The sequence below is a fragment of the Cimex lectularius genome, unplaced genomic scaffold (genome assembly GCF_000648675.2).
Source record: "Cimex lectularius strain Harlan isolate CLEC.00 unplaced genomic scaffold, Clec_2.1 scaffold180, whole genome shotgun sequence".
NCBI lineage: Eukaryota > Metazoa > Arthropoda > Insecta > Hemiptera > Cimicidae > Cimex > Cimex lectularius.
Genome location: NW_019394226.1, coordinates 1237468 through 1260271, shown reverse-complemented (window position 1 = coordinate 1260271; position 22804 = coordinate 1237468). Strand labels below are relative to the sequence as shown.

At 37.1% G+C, this 22804-nt stretch overlaps 1 protein-coding gene across 1 annotated transcript in view; it reads left to right on the top strand.

The window, feature by feature from the left end:
* LOC106668150 (FH2 domain-containing protein 1) overlaps window positions 1-22804 on the top strand; it is a 206152-nt gene that overhangs the window by 77993 nt on the left and 105355 nt on the right. Inside the window, exon 2 of the mRNA XM_014396638.2 lies at window positions 10755-10873. Coding sequence (XP_014252124.1) covers window positions 10807-10873 — 67 coding nt within the window. The 5' untranslated portion in view covers window positions 10755-10806. The remainder of the gene's footprint in view (window positions 1-10754; window positions 10874-22804) is intronic.

Here is a 22804-nt window from a genome sequence, read left to right as displayed (position 1 = left end):
ATTCTAAAATTGTTTTATTCATTTCAATTTTTACTGTACAATTTGAAATTGTAAATAGATAAAATAATCATATCTCTTAACATAACGGTCATAATAACCCAAAATCTATTGCTATTTTATATATACTGTGCGCCAAAAACATGAAGCGGATGAAATTTCTTTTATCGGTTGTTTTCATTAACCAGCGAGAATAGACGGACCCAAAAGACTTTCACATGATAGCTGATCAATCACCATTGCTTCATTGTTTTAAAAAAAATGTTATTGTAATTATTCGGAGATCGTGAGATGCGATCTGGTGTGACGTAGGTTTTAGAAAAACATTTTCTTTATCGTGCCAACGTTTCGATCTTTATTGAAATCATTTTCAGGGCCTGGGATTTATAAACGATTAGGATTAAGAAAAAGTTTTTCTAAAACCTACGTCAAACCAGATCGCATCTCACAATCTCCGAATAATCATTGTCTAACGGCCACTAAACACCACACACACATTATTGTAATTTGACAATCGTGTTCTATGAACTTTCTTAGAATGTTTTTGTGAAAAAATAATCTTTCTACTGTAGTTCCTGAAAGATCAGGAGTATCCAGTTTGCAGGAGGGAAACTGGTTTTTCTCGTATAAAAGCCCCATCGGTTTTAACGAGAAGAAGAATCAGGAGAACATCAAACATAATGATATAGATGGATCCAAAACAAACAAGAAAGCCCATAACTCGTCCAATAAAACTCATGATGGAAGTACACCGCACGCTTTCAAACTGAAATGCATGCCATCGATGCTTGTGCCTAGGAAAATCTTAAAAGAGTGCCATAAAAATCATCAGCGTAAAAGTCTTATCGAAACTAGTCAGTGAATACATCCAAAATTTCTAAAACGTGGGGAAACATAAAAACCTGATCATATCATGGGTACCGGACCCAGATGGATTTTGAATAAGGAAAAGGCAGACACAGTGGCCAGAAGAGATCTGCAAGGCTATAAACAGGCCCCGAACCTTTTCATGTAATAACAAAAACAAACACAGAAACCTCCATCACAGAATGGAACCAAAAAAACACAAAAGGAGAAGTGGATAAACACTACATGTACTAGATACAGTAAACTAATCCTAAAACACATGCTATCACCAAAATTGGCAAACTCACTGCTGCAGTTGGAGAGAGCTAAACTCAGAGGAGTGAATTAAAAAAAACATCTGCACAACATGGTTCAGGACAACGAGTTCATGTGTAAGAATGGCCATGTCGGGAGAAGAATATTTTTTGTATAGCTAATTGTTTGTGTAACTAATTAATATTTAATTGTAAGGATTGTTGTATTAACTGTACTGAACCATTAGAATGAGTGAAGTTTGAAGTAACACATTTCGTGTCTTCCTTGGACGCTTGCTAATCCCCTCTAAAGTAATGCAATATAGTGAAACCAGTGGGTAGTAGCTGCCATGGGGAAGAAAGCCCCATGTAGTGCCCTCTGGGAGGTTTTGGAAAAGAACCGGTTGTACAAAAAAGAGTAGTCACGGGTCAGTGGTTGACGGTTGTACAGGCTGGTCAGTTGGTTGTGAAGATGACTGACCCTTGGTTAGATTTTTATGTAATGAGCTTGCTTTGGAGGGGGAGTGTCTGGCTTCGGCTTCGATGCATCCTTTGTGGATTTTAGTTAATAATCGTTGTTATTGAAATGTGAAGACATGGATTACATTATTACCCCAAGTCGGATTCGGAAGAAAAGTAAATCCCGACAAAACATGGACTCTCCGAGATATGCGTCTATCTATCATCTATCGACCATCCTCTTTCTTTTCTCCAAATCTGCGACATCAGAAATAGGATTGCATTTACCGTTCTCCCTTCTTTCACTCAATCTCGACATCGGAGTGAGGAGGTAGAAACAGCCATTCATATCACCTTCGAATGCGAAGCAATCGCTCAATGGTGACAACAATCAGGGAATGAAATTACAGCAATGACAGTCTATAACCTAGTTCTTCTAAGGAGAAGGATCGAGTCGATTGCGCTGAAATAAGAAACTAGGAACGTAGGAAAGTCAGAAAAAGTCAGAAAGCTACAGTGCTTGGAAACAAAAAAGCCCCACTTCTTACTAACAATCATCATCTTCCCATCGATTTTCATAACCAAAAAATTAATTACGTCAGAATATCATTACACTATAATTTTAAGGCAGTTTTGAAGTTCTGAACGTGCAATTTAAAATACCAAGTGGGTTGACACAGATTTGATTAACAACTGATACAAGTGTATAGTGAATTGTATATTAGTGTATAATTAATGTGCGAGTAGGTGATAAACTAGTACTTCCGAGACGAATAAAAAAAGCCTTAAATAAATTGATCCTTATCTAGAAAATTATATTATTATATTTTTAATAGATTTATTTCTGAAATAGGCGAACTTCGCCGGTCGTCACACGGCGAATAGGAGAAGCGAATTTCATCTGTTCCATCCAAGTTGCCAGTTTGAGACAAATGATACCATTTTGTTTAATTTTCCGACGACCCACCGCGCATTGACCAAACTTTCAGGTGCTTCTTCGGCCGGTAGAAAGGGCCGCAGGAGTCGAGTGGGAGAGGTAATAACTGGTCTTCATCCCGATGTTTGACCAAATAGGATTGAGATAAATGAAGGCCACCGATGCTAATGCCGGGTTGTCAGTCGCACTGATTACACGCTTTGCGTCACGAATGAATCATAAGCGCATTACGATATTTTCTAACAATGAAAAAATAACTACACCGCCGTCACCATAGTTTAACTCTCATTACTAATATGTTTATTAAAAAATTATTTTCACTCAGGGATCTTTGAAAATCTTTTTAACTCCAACTCTTTAGTACAATAATTTTATTTTAGTTCAAGTAACTGCTACTTGAAAAGCTTTAAACCAAGCTCTTTCTTACTCAACAGCATCCTTGTTAGTAAATATCTACACTAAAATTAACAAACTCCATCAGGTCTGTCGTGTTCTCATTAGTACCCGTAAACTGCAACCTCTCTTATTCTCCCACGCTTTGAATATGGATGTGTATGGTATGGTAAAGTGGATACTATGAAGCGGGGGTTTGTGCTCCCCAGGCACTGCAGCATTATTGTACCTTGAGGCTTATTGTACCGTCCTAGTTCCTTAGTTCAATGCAATAGACTCAATCCTTCTTCTTAGAAGTATCAGGTCATTAATGGTCGCTGCTATAATTTCATTCCCTAGATTTTTTCCTATCTTAGGTTAAATCTCCATTGAGCTGTTGCTTCGCATTGGAAGATGATATGGGTGGCTGTTTCCTCCTCATCATTACATAATCTACAGATGGGATCATCGTTATATATGTCCATGTTATGCCTGTGTCTCAGATGTAGTGTAGATCTCAGATACCAGTGAACGGTTAATAGTTCTACCACTCCTCTGCAGTGCCAGCCCTCTCCAATTGCAGCAGTGATTTTCCCAGTCTTGGTGAGTGAATGGTAGTTTCATCATAAGTTTACTGTGTCTAGCGTCACTAGAGTTTATCCACTTCTCCTTTGATCATCTCCTAACCTTTAGGTCTTCGGTACACAACCGTCATACTCGATCTAGCTCTTCTGATCTCTATCCTCCTAAACACAGAACTACTGCTTTCAGTCGTTCTTTCCCCCATCTGATCACCCAGCCTCTGGAATTCCCTTCCTCATTCTAACCGCCACGTCACTTACCTTCCCTTAAGACCCGTCTATTTCTTTACCTCCAGTCATTGTAGCGTAGCACCAGTTACCCTAATTGAAAAATTATTAATACATAAATCATCTGTACTGTTAAACATAACTCTCTTTTAATTTTTTACACTACATTTTGAGTATAAGTTTAAAATGTATGTATATATTTTGTAATTGTTTTTTTCTACTTTTGCAATGGTAATTGTTCTTTTGTATTTGGGTCGAGCGCTGGTCTAGATACGTTTCTATTCTGTAGTTTTGTTATTCAAGGGGGCTTTAAGTCCCAGAAGAAAGTTATTTTCTTATTATTTTTAAGTTTGGTTAGTACCCTGTATTGTCATGCAGCTGAATTGCCACGATGTTGATAAGATGGAGTCGTTTACGTGACTCGTTGTATAGGCTTTCCTCGCTTTACAGTATCCAAATCCAGGTCCCCATGGAGGGTTCCATTTTCTATGTTTCGTGGTGCATCCAAAACGGTTGAAAGATTTGCGATTGACTGGTACAGCCCTTTAGCTGGATGTCATAAGCTGTTAAAAGTGTTCAAGTTACAAAGCTAAACCTGTAGACGCTGAGTTTCTTCCAATCAGCCAACGCATTTTTCAGTATTTGAATACCCAGTTCTTCTGTTTTCAAATTGATGTGGGATTTTAGCCTAGCGACGAGGGTGAAAAAATTTTACGCGTAGTTTTGAGCATGTAGAGATTTGGATTTGTGAAATTTGATCCTTCACATTTTTGGCCAAACCATACTAATATCTGTATATTCTCTGCCGCATCTTCGACCTTTACCTACAGTTAAATTGGCCGTATCACGTCTTCAAATTTGGCTGTTTTTTTTTCAAAATTAGTAATATCACTGTTTGAGATGAATGGGACCTTTACCAGTTTAATTCCTTGCTGCAATTCTGCATGGATGTTCTTAAGCTTAGAGTACGAACTGATGTAAAGTGATTATGTATGTTTAGTATAGTATGTATGTATAGTAGAATAATTTTCTCCAAATAAAATTGATAGTACAGGATCAGATTGTGTACATTTATAATTGGTTTTCATCGCTCTGATAGAAGCTTTCCGGATAGGAAGCAGCATTTTCTTGCAGTAGGATGGATATAGGAATATAGAGAGAAATTTCATTACTGGTTTGAAAGGGTTCATCAGCGGTGCTTTGTTTTAAAATGTGTTGGTCTGATACGACTGTTTTTCCTGGACTAAGTTAATACACGATTATTATACATTGATTCAAGTCCATTAGTTCTCGTGGTCCGATTGACCAAATAAATTTTTTTCAATTAATTGAACTTCAATTAAGGTACTGGTTGAGATAAAAAAGTCAGTGTCACGAGCGGGATTCGAACCCACGACCTTCGGCTCTCCCACTTGAGCTATCGTGTGACTTTGATCCACTCGGCCACCAACTTCCCATTTCAACTCCAATCTCAATCCCGCTCGTGACACTGAGTTTTTTAGCTCCACCAATATATATATTGAAGTTCAATTAATGTTTAATTAATGGAAACATTTATTTCAAGGGTTGAAGTTTCTATCAATTTTTGTAATTGATTTTGGATCTCGTCTCAACGATCTCTCAAGTTATATATTTTCAATTCAGTATATCACGGATATTACAAACGCTGCATAAAAAAACCAATAAATCGTGCATCTGAATAGATTTGGCCTTGTTTGAATACTGTCCTCGAGGAATTTATGGTTCGACAAGAGACGAAGAGGCCCAAGAAGAACAACCGAGGCTGAACCAGGAAAAAGCACCGTCAGCCACTGACCCTAGCTATCTTTGTCACAATTCGCAGAAAACAGTCCAAACAACTTTGTTCAATCAGCGACATTTATTCATGTAATACCATCTCTGTATATTACGAAATGTGGTGAACTGCTATTTGTGAGACTGACATCCCGACGTCCGGTAGATTCGAATTGAAAGGCTAAAGGACTTTCAACGCAAATTCAAATCTTAGGACAGCATCTTAGGCCAGTTGATATATTTGTGATCAAACAAAACAAAATATGTGACAGAAATACTCACCTCTACTAATGTTTCTTCAGCTTCTGCACTGTCAATTTTGAAAATCGAAATGAGAATCGGTTCCAAACAATAGACGATATATTTTGAAATCTTATTTGGCCATTGAGAAATATTTTAATTGCCGTTTTCGATGTTTCGCGACGGTTATACTTTAAATTTCCTGGTGGCACGTCAAAGAGAAACCCGCGTCGGTTCAGACGTCAGAAGGGAAATTTTTGATTTCACGGCACGTAGCCAGGCGTCCCACGATACGCGGTACGATTTTGGCCGTGAGCGATTCATCGACAACTCGCTTTGCCATACGGACCCACAGAAAACGGTCGAATTGGACCGGTTAAAAGAAAAAACACGTTAAAAATAACGAATTTGCCGGATTATTAGTAAGCAGTGGTACGATGAAATAGCAAGGACATGAATTTACGAAAAAGAAAGTCCCAGATTTGGAAAGACTGCTAATATATATATTTGAATTTCGGAGGATCGCTTTTGCACGCACAGAGAGAGAGAGAAAATACTTTATCCTGGGACTAGAGTCCTCAAAGAATAACAAGAAGGTCACAAAATTATACAAATCTGGCACTTGAATTAACTTAGGTTTGACGTTAACATAAAGTGAAATAAATACTAAATCGCATAAAACATTTTTTTTTATTTAAATTTATTTGTTATCTATGCATGATGTACACATGATTAATGTATCACACAGCAACTAGCACTAATACCAGCACTGCACCGGAAGAACACATGCTTTGAGGAGTCTGTGCTGGTACTCAATGTGTATGATGTGTCAAGGAGGTCCCGAGGCCACCGTCGCGACGGTAGAGGTGATCTGGCGGGTTGTCAGGTTGGGAATGAGTGGCTCGAGTAGTATGGTTAGGATGGTTCTAAATGTTGGTGTGGACGTTTTGGAATCTGGACCAGATAAGTTCGTTGGCAAAAGAATGTTGAGCTCTTTGTCGATAATAAGGTTAGTGACATAATAAGGTTCTTTGACAATTTGTCTAAGGACTTTCGATTGTAAGGACTGGATGCCCTGGGTTTAGACGGCTTGACAGTACCCCACAGTTCCACTCCGTATGTCCTTATTGGTCTTAGTAATGTTTTGTACAGAGTTAGCTTTGTCTTAATTGTCAATGTCGATTTCGTTCTTAAAAGTCTTCGTAGTAGTCCAAGTCTTGTATTAAGTTCGTTTTTTAAGACTTGTCTGGGGATTCCACATCTGCTGTCGAGATATAGCCCAGGTATTTGAGTTGAGTGGAAACTGGTACATTTTTGTTCTTGATGTACAATGGAGGGCAAGATAATACAAAATATAAAAAACAAATAATAGTAGCAATATTATAGAATTCTCTGTCTTTGTACGAACATAATCACAACTGTAAACTTAAAAGTTGAGAAAAGGAAGGTAACAAGCTTTCTAATTTAGTAAAAACACCTAACATCATTGTGGACTATGTTGTCTCTGTTTGGAGGGAGATGAGGTGTTAGTGCAGGCGGGATAACCGGAGGAACCTTTGCGGATAGGCAAAGGAAGAGAATTCCGTAGATTTGCCGCTCGACCTAGGAAGGACCTCTCCAATGTCGAGGTTTTACGAGAGGAAGATAGGTCATTGGGAAACGAGCGCGTGTTGTCAGTGGATAGCGGATTTGTAGCTTGAAAATAGTGAGAGAGTTTATGGATTGGTAAAGGAAGTAGCTTAGGAAATAAATTTTACGGAAGGAGATATAGGATAGATCTGAATTCAGGTGTCATACTCTAGACATTCGGAGGTTGCTGAAAATAAATCTTACACAACCATTCATCAGTCTTGTGAGACGCTCTTCTTGTTCCTACGAAAGTCCACCATTTACATAAAACACGCTGAGAAAGATTTCAGAAATACGCGCGCTGCTTTTACTCGAAAAACAAAAGGTAGCAGGACGTTATTCACGTTCCCCACTTATCCACGTTAGGAGTCAAAATAACACTTTCATATTCGTCTTCTCTTTCGTATTATCCATGTAGCCTCGGCTACCGATCGGAGAGGACTTTGCATAAACAAAAGGCCGACACGGAACTTTCTTTCTGGGCTTAAACGACAAGTATTTGATCACACGTACTCTAAACCGTCTGATAATCGAACTCGTTTCGACATATTAAATCCAAATCCAAAATCTTATGCCAAACACCACAAACTAGCCACTCTTAAACGATCCATCTTCATCAGAAAAATCCTCCATGGCACTTATATTACTCAAGACCCAGCTCTATGAAAAATGATGTGGACATTCCGCTTGTTTTCCTGCAATATGCAGGGTGTCCTTTTTAGATGGCCGGGCTGAGTTTCTCTTGAAGCAATGACTCTATAAAAAAAACTTGTTTAATATTTTTTAGTCTAGTCTCAAATTGATTACTTTTTTGGAGTAAAATTATACTGAGTACCTCAAGACCAGTTAAACTTCAAAATTTCAAATACGACCCTACACCTCCTTCAGTTCACCTCTAATGGCATACTAAACCGTTAGAATTTTCGAACGTGAGAAAAGGAAAATGCGAGAATTTGGTACTGTTGTCATCATCAGGAGGTTTACAGTATCAACTTTTGGTGTGAACTTCTCGGAAATAAATTAATTGGGCCTTATTTCTGCGAAAATCATTTAAATTATTAAAATCGGTTCCTCAATTTTTTGAGGGAGGTTTTACCCACACTTTTAGATGATGGTCCTCTGCAACAATGACAAAAGATGATTCTCCAGTTTGATGGATGCCCCGCACACAATTCTTTGGAGGTGAAATTTGAGTCGTCACTTTCGGGATAGAGCTAGATAGGACCTCATGGCGGGTCTGTTGGCCGATTTAACTCCACTTTTTTCTGTGGGGCCATTTATTCTTCTTTTTCTGGTATTTCTCACATATTTTGTGATGTTGCAGCCATTTGAGCGTCTCGATATGGTTACCGATTTTCTGCTTTTATCAGTATACTGCGTCGATATCCTAAACTGCTTGCCTCTCGTGTCTACATCAGGTTGTCGGAGAGAAAGAAGGAGGTCTGGTCATATTCAATCCCTAGAGGGCGAGAGGGCTTGAACCCAGTCCATTCTTGCGAATAATACTTACCCTCCAAACCTTACACACTCACCCCAGATACGCGATATTCTTTGGGGCGGGGTTGAAAATCCCTTCTTTTCACGCTAATAAATGATATTTATTACAATAAATTAACGCAAACACAATACTTTGATCAATTCCTATATATAATTCTAACCCTTTCATTGCAAGAATTTCCTTCATCTTCCGAGAGACACACGAAATTGCAACCCTAAATTCCATCAAGGGGCCCACGCATTTTTACTGACACCATTTACCGTAATACTGATATTTATAAAGCTGTCATTAACAAATATTTTTTCTATCCACGATGTTGTTCAGCCACATAAAATTTTAAATTGGAAATTTACTCTCCAATATCAAAAGTCGTTTTATCATTATTATCATTTTAAAATATTATTTGTTGTTATCCCGTTTCCTTGTCCTTAAAATAACAATTGCATAATACAGTTAACATTTGCAATAACAACTTTTGAATTGTAATTCAGTTAACACGAACATTTGATCTTTTTTTTTAATATTCACGTGCTAAAATATTAAACACGGTCGAGAAGACCAACGGTTAATAAACTTCAATTAAATCTCCAAATAAATAATTAAATTATTTAAGTCATCAAGGACGTCTTTAAGACGTCGTCGTTTTACTTGTTTCTCTAACTAGCCATCCAAACGAGGTACTCTTATAAATTGGCAAGTTCAACAGTTTTTCCCTGTATTCTGAAAATGTTTTCTCGGTCCAGCATCTTCAGAACACTTTTATATCTGTTTATCCTTGTCGTGTGCTGACTTGCAAACCTCTCAATTTCTTATAATCCTGTCTGAATAATAACTGAGGAGATTTAGCATATTCTAACACCCAAATAATGATTTCTTTGGCACAAACACAGAGCCGAACCGGTAAAGAATTTAGGCCAATAAGTGTCTTATAAACTGGTAGGTTTTAATGCCTTGGTACAATGGTGAACAATAGATGGAACCATTTGTGTTTTTCCTGGAGACCTGAAGTTTTAAAATATTATCAATCAATCATCCATAAAGAAATGTGAGGATTCGTCGGATGCTGAACAAATTCCCGTACAATGAAAATGATAAATACCAAAATACAAGAGGAAGTGGAAATAAAAACATCCTTATATTTAACACATCAATCAACGCGCGGTTATCTTTTTCACATGATTATAGGAGAATAACTTCATACTTCCTTTTGGATATTAGTCGAAAAATCATGGCAGAAACATTTCCAAGTGAACCGGTGTGAAATGGAATGTACAGAGCGGTGGAAATTTGAAGAACAATTATGCATGATGGGACGACAATAAAAGAAAATTTATTAATGTTTAATCTCGATTGTCTTCTAATAGTCTTATATTGATTAAATTTGAGGTGTACTTCCGTTTAGTATCTTTTTGACATATCCCAACCAATATATTCTGTCGTCATGGAATTTTGCATTACATATAACGATATGAAATATAATACCATTGAAGTTGAGCGTAGGTGGTCTTTTTTGGTTAATGAAGAAGATTCTATTTCAATTAATTATTCTTTTTATGTTAAGAAATCCTTCGGTTCAATACGCCGCTGCTCCCCAGTAGTCAAGCGGTTCCTTGAGCTACCGTGACTTCGATCCTCTCGGGCATCAATCCTCCCATCTCAACCTACAACCTTTCGAATCAACTAGGTGGGGTACCGCGAATGAATGAGGTCGTGGGTTCGAATCCCGCTCGAGACGCTGACTTTTTCATCTGAACCAAAACCTTACATCAACTCCATCCTCTATTTTCCAGCTTTTGGTCTATTTTTTAATTTTGTCACTTGCATTTTGTAAATTTTCCATCCCTCGCGCTTTGACCCTAGTGAATATTAGTGTATTTGAGTGTATTACAATTAATAAAATTTTTGTTGTTATGTTGCAGGTCCTTGGCTATCAGCTAAGGGTGACGGGCCTCCTCCCCCGTCGAGGGAGACATGGAGTCGAGGATTGGATTGGACTACATCGTAGAAAATCCGGAATACACAGTAAAACTTGCCGCAGGTAACTTTAAAATTACATTTCGCATTGGCCTAGTTTAGTTTCCAAAAGAACAAATAATGATATATTGACGAAGAAAAACCGATGGACTAACGTGTTTTGTTAACAGCCAACTACGTTTATAAAGTGTAACTGTAAACAATTTTCATTATTTAATATTTATATATCAGTTTGATTTGACCACAGATGCTTTTTTCGAATCGTCCTTTCGGATGATTAAATTATCTCCATGGGCTTAAATTTGATTAAGTTGTATTTTTTCGGAAAATAAATTTGCGAAATGGTATCTTTGGAAATGTAATTGTACAAGTTCAGTCGATAATTTTCTTCCTATTTTTATCTAAATGTTAATACCGCGATATCGAACCAACATGATCGAAATTGACCTAACTTCAGGTTCATCACGCCGCTTAACCCAAACGGAAATTTCACAAATGGAGCCTAATTTCTGGCGCTCTTTTACTATTGTCATCCATCATCACAATCCATAGTGCAGTTGAAAAAAAAACTTTCCAACTATCGCCGTTTGATTGAGTATATTTATTTATTTATATACGGATAATCCTTGTTCAAAAATATATAAATGTATTACAAGTAATTTAATTACGAGCTTATCAAATTAACAATATTCATACTAATAATCATTACAATGACTTTTTTTCTCGACCAAGGCGTTATATAGAAATAATAATTAATTGAAAGAAGTGACTTGGTCAATTGACCATTAAAACGTAAATGGATTAATATTTAATAAGTAAAAGGAATAATCACTTCACTAATCACCTCTCCGTCGCCACTTCAGAAGTCGCTGAGAATCCAATCCTGATTACATGACATTTGAAAAATGGCAAAAAGAGGGAAAATTCGAAGGGTTGTAGGTTGAGATTGAGAGTTGGTGTCCGAGAGGATCAAAGTCACGTAACCCAAGTGGTAGAGCAGCGGCGTATTTAGCCGAAGGTCGTGGGTTCGAATCCCGCTCGTGACACTGACTTTTCATCTCAACGAAGACGTTACATAAAAAGAATAATTAATTGAAAAAAGTTGATTGGTCAATTGACCACTAAAACGTAAATGAATCAATACAATGTTTACACATAATGTGGTGTTATTAACAATAATATTCATTTGGATAGAAAAAAATGTTTGTTATAAAATGAATATACAGGGTATATCAAGTTCTATAGTACACCCATTTATTTCCAAAATGAACGAGCAAAAAATCGTCACACAAATCCCAAGTTAATTTTGGCTAGGAATCGCCTGGTGGTAACAGATTTAACATAACATCTCATCTTAGTGGAAAATAACTCTTATTTTAAACAAGAATCCCATATTTTTAGTGTTGAATTCGATTCTAGAGCTTATTTTATGCTACATTTTCTGAAAAGAAAATTTCGATAGGATCGACTATTTCTGATTTATGCCCAACGGAAGACGCGTGAGGGGGTTATGCTTTTTATAACGGGGCCCACCCTTTTACTTCGGAAACGATTAATTTTAGCAAGCAATAGTCATATACAACCCCAATGTTAATTTTGCCTTGGAATCGCGTGGTGGTAACAGATTTAACATAACATTCTCATCTTGGTGGAAAATAACGCTAACTTTATTTTAAATTTTTATTGTTCAGTTCGATTTAATTCGATGCCTTTGAGAAATCAGTGTATTTATTAACTTGTCTCCCTTTTTCAATTTCCCTGGATATTGTTTCTGCCACTATCACTGGGATTGAGCGACCATGAATGAATCCATGCTGAAACGAGTGTATAATTAATAGAATTGATAAATGGTGGAGTGAATGTGTTGTTCAATCGTTTTAAAAAGTTAGTCCCTATACAGATAAAGTGTTTCATGAACAACAAATTAATTAAATTTGTTCTTTTTTTTGAAACGCTATGTAGACGTTATTTTATGCATATTGTCCGGAACATTAGAGGATCTCAATGAATTACTCCAACTAATTAATTCTTTACATCATAATATAAATTTTACATTGGAAATTAGTAAAAATGGTTGTTTAAACGTTTTAGACCTCAAACTGTCCACATTAAATTGTCTAATTGAAGTAGACGTATATAGAAAACCCACAACTACAGACACTACCAGCGGATTCTTCTCACCCATGGACACAAAAAGCTGCTGGTTTCATTTGGCTCAAAGTCCGTATGCTAAAACTCCCATTAACACCTGCTAAATAAAAACTAACTACTAAAAAGGGTGTTTAATTTGACTGAACATAGGGGATATACCTTGCATTATAATTGATTCAAATATTTTAGGAATATTCTCAAATAATTGAACACAATTTTTTCGAAATGAAAAATTTGTGTCACAGACGGGATTCGAACCCACGACTTTCGGCCTAATGCGCCGCTGCTCTACCACTTGAGCTACCGTGACTTCGATCGCCCAAGCCACAAACTTCTCATTTCCACTCTCCGATTTTATTCCAATTGTAAGCAAATAGAATTCATGTAGAAGCACTTTTTACTAACGATTGTACTAGATTAGCGGGACTGTGTACGATTCGCAAGTGTGATTCTAGATTAATACTAAATTTTTAATTATTTTATCAGCTTCTACTTAATTCTATAAATACTCAATTAATTATACACAATTTTTTTCGAAATAAAAAATTTGTGTCACAGGGCGGATTCGAACCCGCGATTCGAAGTCACGGTAGCCCAAGTGGTAGAGCAGCGGCGTATTTAGCCGAAAGTCGTGGGTTCGAATCCCGTCTGTACACAAAATTTTCATTTCGAAAAAATTGTTTATAATTAATTGAGTATTTATAGAATTAATTAGAAGCTGATAAAATAATTAAAAATTTAGTATTTTAAGAATATGTTATAAAATGGATTCTTGGTTTTTTACATTATTCCTCTCTCCATGTTTATACAATGGTACAAAAAAACCGATTTTCCATAAATCAGGACAAAACTTTGGTCCAGGGAAAAATTAAAAAGCTTTTGAAAAAATGTAGAAGTAAGGGTAGAATTCTGTCAGTTCCGGTGATTTATCGATCTTAATAGAACTTAAGTGAGACTGAACTTCCTGTAAGAGAAAATGTGTTGAATAATTCCAAAAAAAGTATCAGATGAACTTCAACATGTGTGTATTACGGCATAATTATATAGAGTTCGCTCCCTTTGACTTTCTGCATGTCCGTCGTATCAGCCCTGATCCACGAATTTCGCCTCCCGCCGGAATGAGATATTCTTCACGGTTCACATTTGAAAACGGCTAATGGATTCTAATGTACGCGTCGACTTTCACCGTCCTTATCGAGGAGGCACCGATGGCATAACGAGGATTGTGAATTAATAATCTCAGGTCGTGATGTGTTATTTTTATTTTCTAGGTATTAACTTCTAGGAAGGAGTGTGCAATTCAAATATGTTAAGAATACTAGACTCGGAAACAACGAAAACACAGATCCTTATCAGAACCGGGCTCTCGGCCGCGAGGGTAAAAAGTCGTTACATCATCACTCGATAAAAAGTAAAGGAGAAATTATTACTCAGGCCGCTAGCTTGCAAAGAGCTGGATTCTGGAATCGGTTCCAGCGGCCCTCCTGTCCACGCGATCCGGCTCGCTCGTTTCAATGGGTTTTCAACAACTCGTTCTATCAACCGGCCGTTTTGAATATTCATCGAGATTTTGTAGAGCCGAGGGTTATCTAAGAGTTGCTCTCTCTTAGCCGCCCGTTACAAGGCGTCCCTCGATGACGTATCAATAATGAACCGATCAAAAATCAATCCGTTATTCAACATATCTGTTTTGTAATGAACTTTTTTATGTATGTATAGCCTATACAAATTTAAACATATTACAAACCCGATCACTGTACGTTTTTCTTATCACACGGTCACAGCACACTAATGCCAGCGTTGAGAGAGAAAATACTTTATTCTTGAACTAGTCCCCTAAGAATAAAAAACGTCACAAAAATTTTTCAAATATTTGGCACTTGCATTAATGAAGGTTTGTCGTTAGCATCAAGTAAAAAAGTTGAACTTAATCACACAATACAAAGTACATAAAAAGGTTTTGGAGAAAGTGGTAATAATAAAGAATTCTCTGTCTTTGCGAAAAATCAGATGATGTAAGCTTAAAAGTTGAGAAAAGGAAGGTAACAAGTTTTCTAATTTACCTAAAGCACCTAATAATATTGCGAACTATATGGTATTGGTTGAAATGAAAAGTCAGTGTCACGAGCGGGATGACACTGACTTTTTCATTAGAACCACAAAATATAATGGATTTTGAACTATGTTGTCTCTGTTTGGACGGAAATGAGGTGTTCCAACAGACGGACTTTAAAAGAGGTAAGGGTGGCAGCTTTCCGCATCATTGAATTTTAACTTAACAAATTTAGACCTTTAGACGATTGAATAAAATTGGTGCAGTTACCGAGTAGAATCTCGTTATCCGAGCTCTCACTCATTCATTCGCGGTACCCCACCTAATTGAACGTGTATATATGTTTTACAGCGTGAAATAAATTTTATGTATGTTACCGTAGATCCTATAAGTTCATACATAGCATTGAACACGCGATACTGAAAGTGTCGAATTAGTATGCATATGAACTGCTCAAAAATGAATAGGGTTATCTGTAATTTATTCATATTATATTAATTTTAATAAAGTTTACCGATTTATTATTGTTAGATAAAACAAAATTGAACGTACCAACAAAAAACAAACAAATGTTCATAACGCCCTTTTTAATTACGGAGTTACTTAAGAATAGTAAATACAAAGATTACTCATTTTATAAACAAACAATTTTTCTTATCATTTCTCCATTTTAATCCAGTTATCTTTAACCATGGATGAAATCTATCTATCTATCTATTCATCTCTCTGTCTTTAACCGTGGAAAGACATCATCTTGAACCAAAAGTTCGCAATATTATTGCGGGAATGATTCATGGAGGTCATCGGTAAGGGGATATTACAAGGTAGTTGGGGCTTCTTAGACCTTGGTCTCCCGGGCTTTTGCCGATTCAGAAAAACTGAAAGTGCCAAATAGGAGGCCTGGCATTACGACGCCTAGGGAGGACAGAAATATCGTTATTGCTGCAAGTCGGAACTCTTTCTTTCGTGCCCGCCAGATCCTAAATGAAGTACAAGATGTTTTGGCAAGGCCTTTAAAAACAGAAACGATACGTAAACGAAATCGTTTCTGGGAAGTTGGCCTGCACCAACACGCAGTTCGGAGGAGGCCGGTATCTGCTGGAGTGTACACTGGAGAACGAACTGGACTCTATGTTGTTGAAGGCAACCTCACCGGAGACCGTTATGCCCAAGAAATTATCGAGGAAAACATCCCTCAAACCAGGGATCTCATTAGCAGGGATTTTCGATTCCTGGATGACAATACCAGACCTCATAGAGGCAGAGTTGTTCATAAATGTTTATCGAAACTAGGAATATCCCATCTCCCCCTTTCCCACACTGTCTCTCGACCTCAATCCCATTGAGTACATGTGGGTTGTGTGGCAGAGAAGGCTTTTCCATCACCATCCCTAGCCACTGGACCTGCAATAACTTACTGCAGTGTTGCAACTTCTCTGGAGTGAAATTCCTTAAGAAATTAGTTACAACATTATAAGTTATAATTAATTAAGGTTTTTAGTTGAGATGAAAAAAAGTCAATGGCACGAGAGGGATTCGAACCCACGACCTTCGGCTTGATACGCCGCTGCTCTACCACCTGAGCTATCNCTAAAGCTCTCCGTCGCCATTTCAATTGTCGTCGAGAATCTAAACCGATTACACGACATTTGAAAAATGGCAAAAGGAGGGAAAACTCATAAGGTGGGGTTGAGATGGGGAGTTGATGTCCGAGTGGATCGAGGTCACGATAGCTCAAGTGGTAGAGCAGCGGCGTATCAAGCCGAAGGTCGTGGGTTCGAATCCTTCTCGTGCCATTGACTTTTTTTCATCTCAACTAAAAACCTTAATTAATTGTAATGTTTAATTGTTCAAGCGGACCACGAAATTAGGGAATTATAAGTTATGTATCCCCAGCAGGTGCAGAGGTTTAAAATAACAGAGGACATTATACACGGTATTAATTGTTAAAAAAATTATTATGTCCAATAAATAAAGTGATGCAAATAAAACCATTTATTTCTTTATTTTTCAAATCCCTTAATTAAATTTTCCTTTAGTAAAAAACACAATAATTTCTAATAAATTTTAATGCAATTTACAATAAAAATAAAATAAAAATGATATGGAAAGTAAATACTATAAAATTGGCATTATCCCTATTAATATTTGAGAAGTTGTTTAGTTTTTTAGTTTTATGTATATACCTTTTAATCCTGGGCGACTTAGGGTTGATTATGGTCCGGCATGCGAGTCGGTGTACTCGTGCTTAACCTGTACCTCATACTGAACGTAACTACTACAAAATTGACAATAACCCTATTCATTTTTAAGCAGTTCAAAAGAAAATGTTTCGAAGCCTGTGTCTCGAGCTGTTTCCTATCATCTCCGGTGATGCTTGGTACGTTCTCCATCTGTAAAAATGACATTTCTCTCGAAATAAAGTTGACCGCAATTGATTTAATTATCGCCTCAGTGTAAACAGGGAATCAAGTCGATTTCGCAATTTTATTGCTCGTTCACTCAAGGCTTAGGAATCATTTTTGATTGTTTCATTGTTTATTCATATTTTACAATTTCACCCGAATAAGATACCCTCAGAGGATAACTCCCGGAACAGACACAAGGTTTTATTAACTCATTGCCATTTATGAATCTCCTTTTATTTCAAATTATAATTATATAATTAACTATGAGAATTCTTCTTCGATTTCCTGTATTCAAGGTCTTGAAAGGTCGTTTTGGAATCGCTCATGTTCGCTGGTTTTGTGTACGAGATGAGTCTGTTTCGCCTGCTGCGAAGAAGACACAAAATTCCCACACGCAATGAGTAATTATTTATATTGAATAATTAATAATAAGATAACGGTCTTTTTTCTCATGTAGCCTTGAGGGCAAATGTTTTTGTTACAGTTGAAATAAGATTTGTAATTTTATTTATATTTGCTTCCTTAGGAAAATCGACGTCGTAATAAATAATAACTTCGTAATGACTGTGGGTAAAAAAAAGGTAAGTGTAAGATCAGATTAGGTAATGATAAATCTAAATTTTAAATCGGAACGTACTCACAGTCCGGAAGCTTTAAAAAATCCACATTCGGATTGGGCAATACAATCACGATTTGGCGCTTGAAAGTCCGTCTCCCGCTGCAAAAACTCACTCTGGAGGCAAGGCACAAATATTACGACAGTGCAAACACAGTGCTTCGTAACAGCCGTGAGATCATATTTAACACAAATAGGCCGTGTTTACAATGCGACCGGTGTCGGATCGTCGGAAGGTTCAGTCACCCTGGGAGTTGCCATTCACCTTCAGGAAACCCAATTCCATATAGGGACACAGTAACTTCCTCAGGGACCCCCGCATAATTTCCCCATCCCGATCTCATTTAGCATTTTATTACACCGTTTGCACTCGGATCCGTTTTAATTTTTGCTCACACTCCACCCTCTAGGCCTAGGCATTTCCTTTAAACTGTATAATAATTTCAGCTGCAAATACTCAGGCGGACACAAACTTGAATACGTCGGACGAATAATAAACTTACATATCCAGCAAATCTGCAGATTTATCGTTTAACCCTGATGGTAGCGAAAAGCCGACAAAAAAGACAGGCATACCGAAATGATAAGAAACGACATAGCTTACGGTGCGTCACCCCACTGACATCAAGATAAATATATCACAAATTATCCAGCAAAAGTCACTTTCAGTCATTAATTAAGCCTACAGCATATAAATGCCCATAATAACGAACAAAAATCCAATCACCTGGTTTTTGCACGAGAAAATGGCCATCTTTAAAAAAGCGTATTTTCTCAGCCTTTTAAGCCACACACCTGCGCTGGGTCTCATCTTTTTTAGAAAACTTTACGCTGAACTAGTTGGCTGTTTTAAATGTTTTACATCCAGATATCGATCTTTCATTAGTCAATTCAAAAATTCTGAAACATGTCAATTTCTGAACTTTTTATAAAAATTTCTAATTGAGCGGCGCCCTTTTTAAGGGAGGAATTTTAACAGATTTTCAATTGGTCAACTTCCATTTTGCACGATTTCTCAACAGTTTTCGAGTTATTTGCGATTTTCAGGGCAAAAAAGGTGGTTTTTTACGTTCTCATGGAACAAAACCGATCACTCGCTCACGTAAAACAAACACGTTCTAAACCCTGATGAACAACTCTGCCTCTACGAGGTCTGGCATTGCCATCCAGAAATCGAAAATCGTTGCCAATGAGATCCCTGGTTTGAGGGATGTTTTCCTCGATAATTTCTTGGACATAACGGTCTGCGGTGAGGTTGCCTTCAACAATATGGAGTCCAGTTCGCTCTCCAGTTTAAACAACAGCACATACCGGCCTCCTCCGAACTGCACTCCTGCAGCACGAACTGGGGCAATTTTCCTCGGTAGACTCTTCAGCGCCGGCTATTACTATACAGACAGAAACGCGACTCATCAGTAAACAAAACATTAGCCATAACATTACTCCATAGAATTATATTCTAGGCGCTCGCTGCACCATATCCTCCTTAGTTGCTGCTAGTGGGATGCTACTGCAGGCCAACTTCCCAGAAACGATTTCGAATCGTTTCTGTTGATAAAGGCCTTGCCAAAACATCTTGTCCTTCATTTAGGATCTGGCGGGCACGAAGGAAAGGGTTCCGTCTTGCAGCAATAAATTTCTGTCCTCCCGTACCGCCGTAATGCGCTGAGATCCACTACCAAGCCTTGTATTGACACTTCCAGTCTTTCTGGATCGGGCTAAAACCCGGGAGACCTCTGAGAAACGTCAACTTCCTCTTCGATATCCACTTGCCGGTGACCTCAATGACTCATTCCCGCAATAATATTTCTAGCTTCTGGTTCAAGATGATGTCCTTCCATGGTTGAATGGAATGCAACTGGACTAAAACTGAGATAAGACGAGAAAAGGTAAAGGTTATAAAATCTTCAGGAGTTGATTTTGAACGCCTGTCCAGGACGGTCACGCTAATTTGAGTTCGCATTAATTTGATTTAAATCGGTGCTGTTGTGTCCTGCGGGAGTAGAAACTGTTGCACTCGAATTAAATTGTTGCCGTGAATAGTGCTATTAAAGCGGTATCGGTCTTATACGAATAAGACATTAATGATTATTTGTAATTGCAAAATTGGATATTGGAATAGATTCTACGGGAAATAGTGAGGAGATCCGTTCCGTGGCAAAGAGGGTAGCAGCAGGTGCGTACTCATTTTTCTATTATTGTAGATAGTATCTGGGTATTTACAATTCTGTCAGTATTAGTTATCAACGAGCCAGATTGCGAAAAAAAAAATACACTGGTGTGGAAACAATAATTTGAAAACATTCCGCTACGCTCAATTCATATTTTTATTTAAATGGAGATCATGGAATAGTGGAAACTTCTGAGAGCTGATTGTTGCAGATATTAAGGAACATATAAATGAAAAAAAATGAACTACATCGATAAGCAAGTATGCGCCCTGGAAAGAGAAGTAAGAAAGAAAAACATAATCCGTTTTGGGTTTTCGCATACATTTGCAAATGTAAATGAATTAGAATTTTTTGTATGCAACATAATAAATGAAAAAAATGGACTTGAATATCACACCAGATGATTTCGATTTTGTAAGGAGACTGGGAAACTCCAAAGAAGACAACAGGCAACCAATCCTAATTGGGCTGGTCAAATACAAAACAAAAATATCGATCCTAAGGCAGTCAGCTAAATTGAAAGGAACTAATATTTTTATTTCCGAAGATTACCCAAAGCAGGTATGGGAAAAAAGAAAATTGCTGCCCCCCCAACTTTTAAAAGCACGGTCGGTCGGCAAATATGCGGTAATCAGATACGATAAGCTGATAATTATAGATCTTAATATTGATCAGAAACAACTAAGGAATCACGTAGACAGCAGCTTTCAGGAGGAAATAAACGCCCTATGAACTCTCCACCGGAAATAGTTTCCTCATCGAAGGGCACCAGAGACGACACAGGAAAACGAGTTAAGTCAGTAGATAGTACGAGCGTTAAAGAGTCTCTCAAGCGATTTGCTTATGAGACAGGACCACGAGAGAACGAGCAACTATCACGCAAATCGTACTCCACAAGCTCGGACCAACGAGGGGCAAGATAGCAGCTAAAACAGAATGCTGATATCCTGGCTTATAACGTACATGTAATGAAAACGGAAACTGCGAATTCGGATTTGAAAAATTATGTCATAAAATTTGATGTCTTTCTACTGCTTGAAACATCATCGAAGAAAGGGATAACCAGCGTGTCCACAGGTATTTCACAAATACTTTATAAAGAGGCTGTTTAAATTACCATACAGCACCCCTTCAAATTTTGCACTATATGGAAACCCATCGTAATTTAATATTCCATCATACACTCCAACTCCACCGCGATTACAATATAAAGGTACTGAATATGCCCGATCATAGATATCCAAAAAATAGTAGCTATGAAAATCATAGCTAAGAAATTATCATGGTTCAAATATATCCTTGTAATGGCGGCCTCAGTGGACACCAGAGTACCTACCCAATTAAATAATATTAAAGAATGGGTGAGCTTCTTTAAGATTATTAAAAATTATTCGGAAATGGTGAGATGCGGTCTGGCGTAGGTTTCAGAAAAACATTTTCTTTATCGTGCGAACGTTTCGATCTTTATTGAGATCATCTTCAGGGCCTGGGATTTACAAACATTGTTTAAATTTAACAATACATGTAGGATGTGGAAAAAAGTGAATTTATACAATGCAAAAAAATATTTTTTATGTGTAGAGATTAGTGACCGTTATTCGATAGTTATTCAGATATCGTGAGATGCGGTCGGGTGCGATGTAGGTTTCAGAAAAACATTTTCTTTATCGTGCCAACGTTTCGATCTTTATTGAGATCATCTTCAGGGCCTGGGATTTATAAACAATGTTTACATTTAACAAATACATTTAGGATTTGGAAAAGTGAATTTATACAATGCAAAATATATTTTTGTATTCAAACAAAGTATTTCTACTCACTCAAAGTGTTTGTCTTCTGTGTGAACACCAACACAATTTTGACTTCAAAAATCCAAAAATATTACACACAGAACAAAACAAACGTAAACGTAACATTTTAGAAATGGTTTACATCGACAGAGATAAACACAGCATCAATTCCAGAAGAGATACATGTAAATTCAGTCGCAACTATGCCAATGTCATTAATCAAATTCAATATAGATAACATAAGTACATCATCACATCACACAAAACACATATAACATATAAAACATTCATCACATTCCACACATCAAGCATTTTTACATAGTCTAATCTTTGAACAATTTATCTTTCCGTTTCTTATTTATCCCCGTCTATATAATCTATAATAAAGGATAATCTTCCAGAACCATTACCGACATTTTTTCCCCTTTGTCGGCTCTTTTCACCTCAAAGTTACTTTCACGTTTGTTTTGTTCTGTGTGTAATATTTTTGGATTGTTGAAGTCAAATTTGAATTTCTGTTCAAAATGGTGTGTAGCGAGTGCAGTAGGATTTTGCTTGGGTTTTTTGCAATCATAGCTATGTTGCTTTACTGCCCAAAAGTCATTATTAGTTTAATATTATTATTATGTCAATGAAACTTTAACTGTAGTGAGTGCTATTAGTTTAAAAGAGAATTGTTTAATTTACCTATTAATAACCTATTATTTAATTTAATAAAAGAAATATAATAGGTCGCAATGTCAACTCACCCACAACGGTTTGCACAGTGGTAATGCTTGTCTATTTTTCTAAATAGATCATAATAA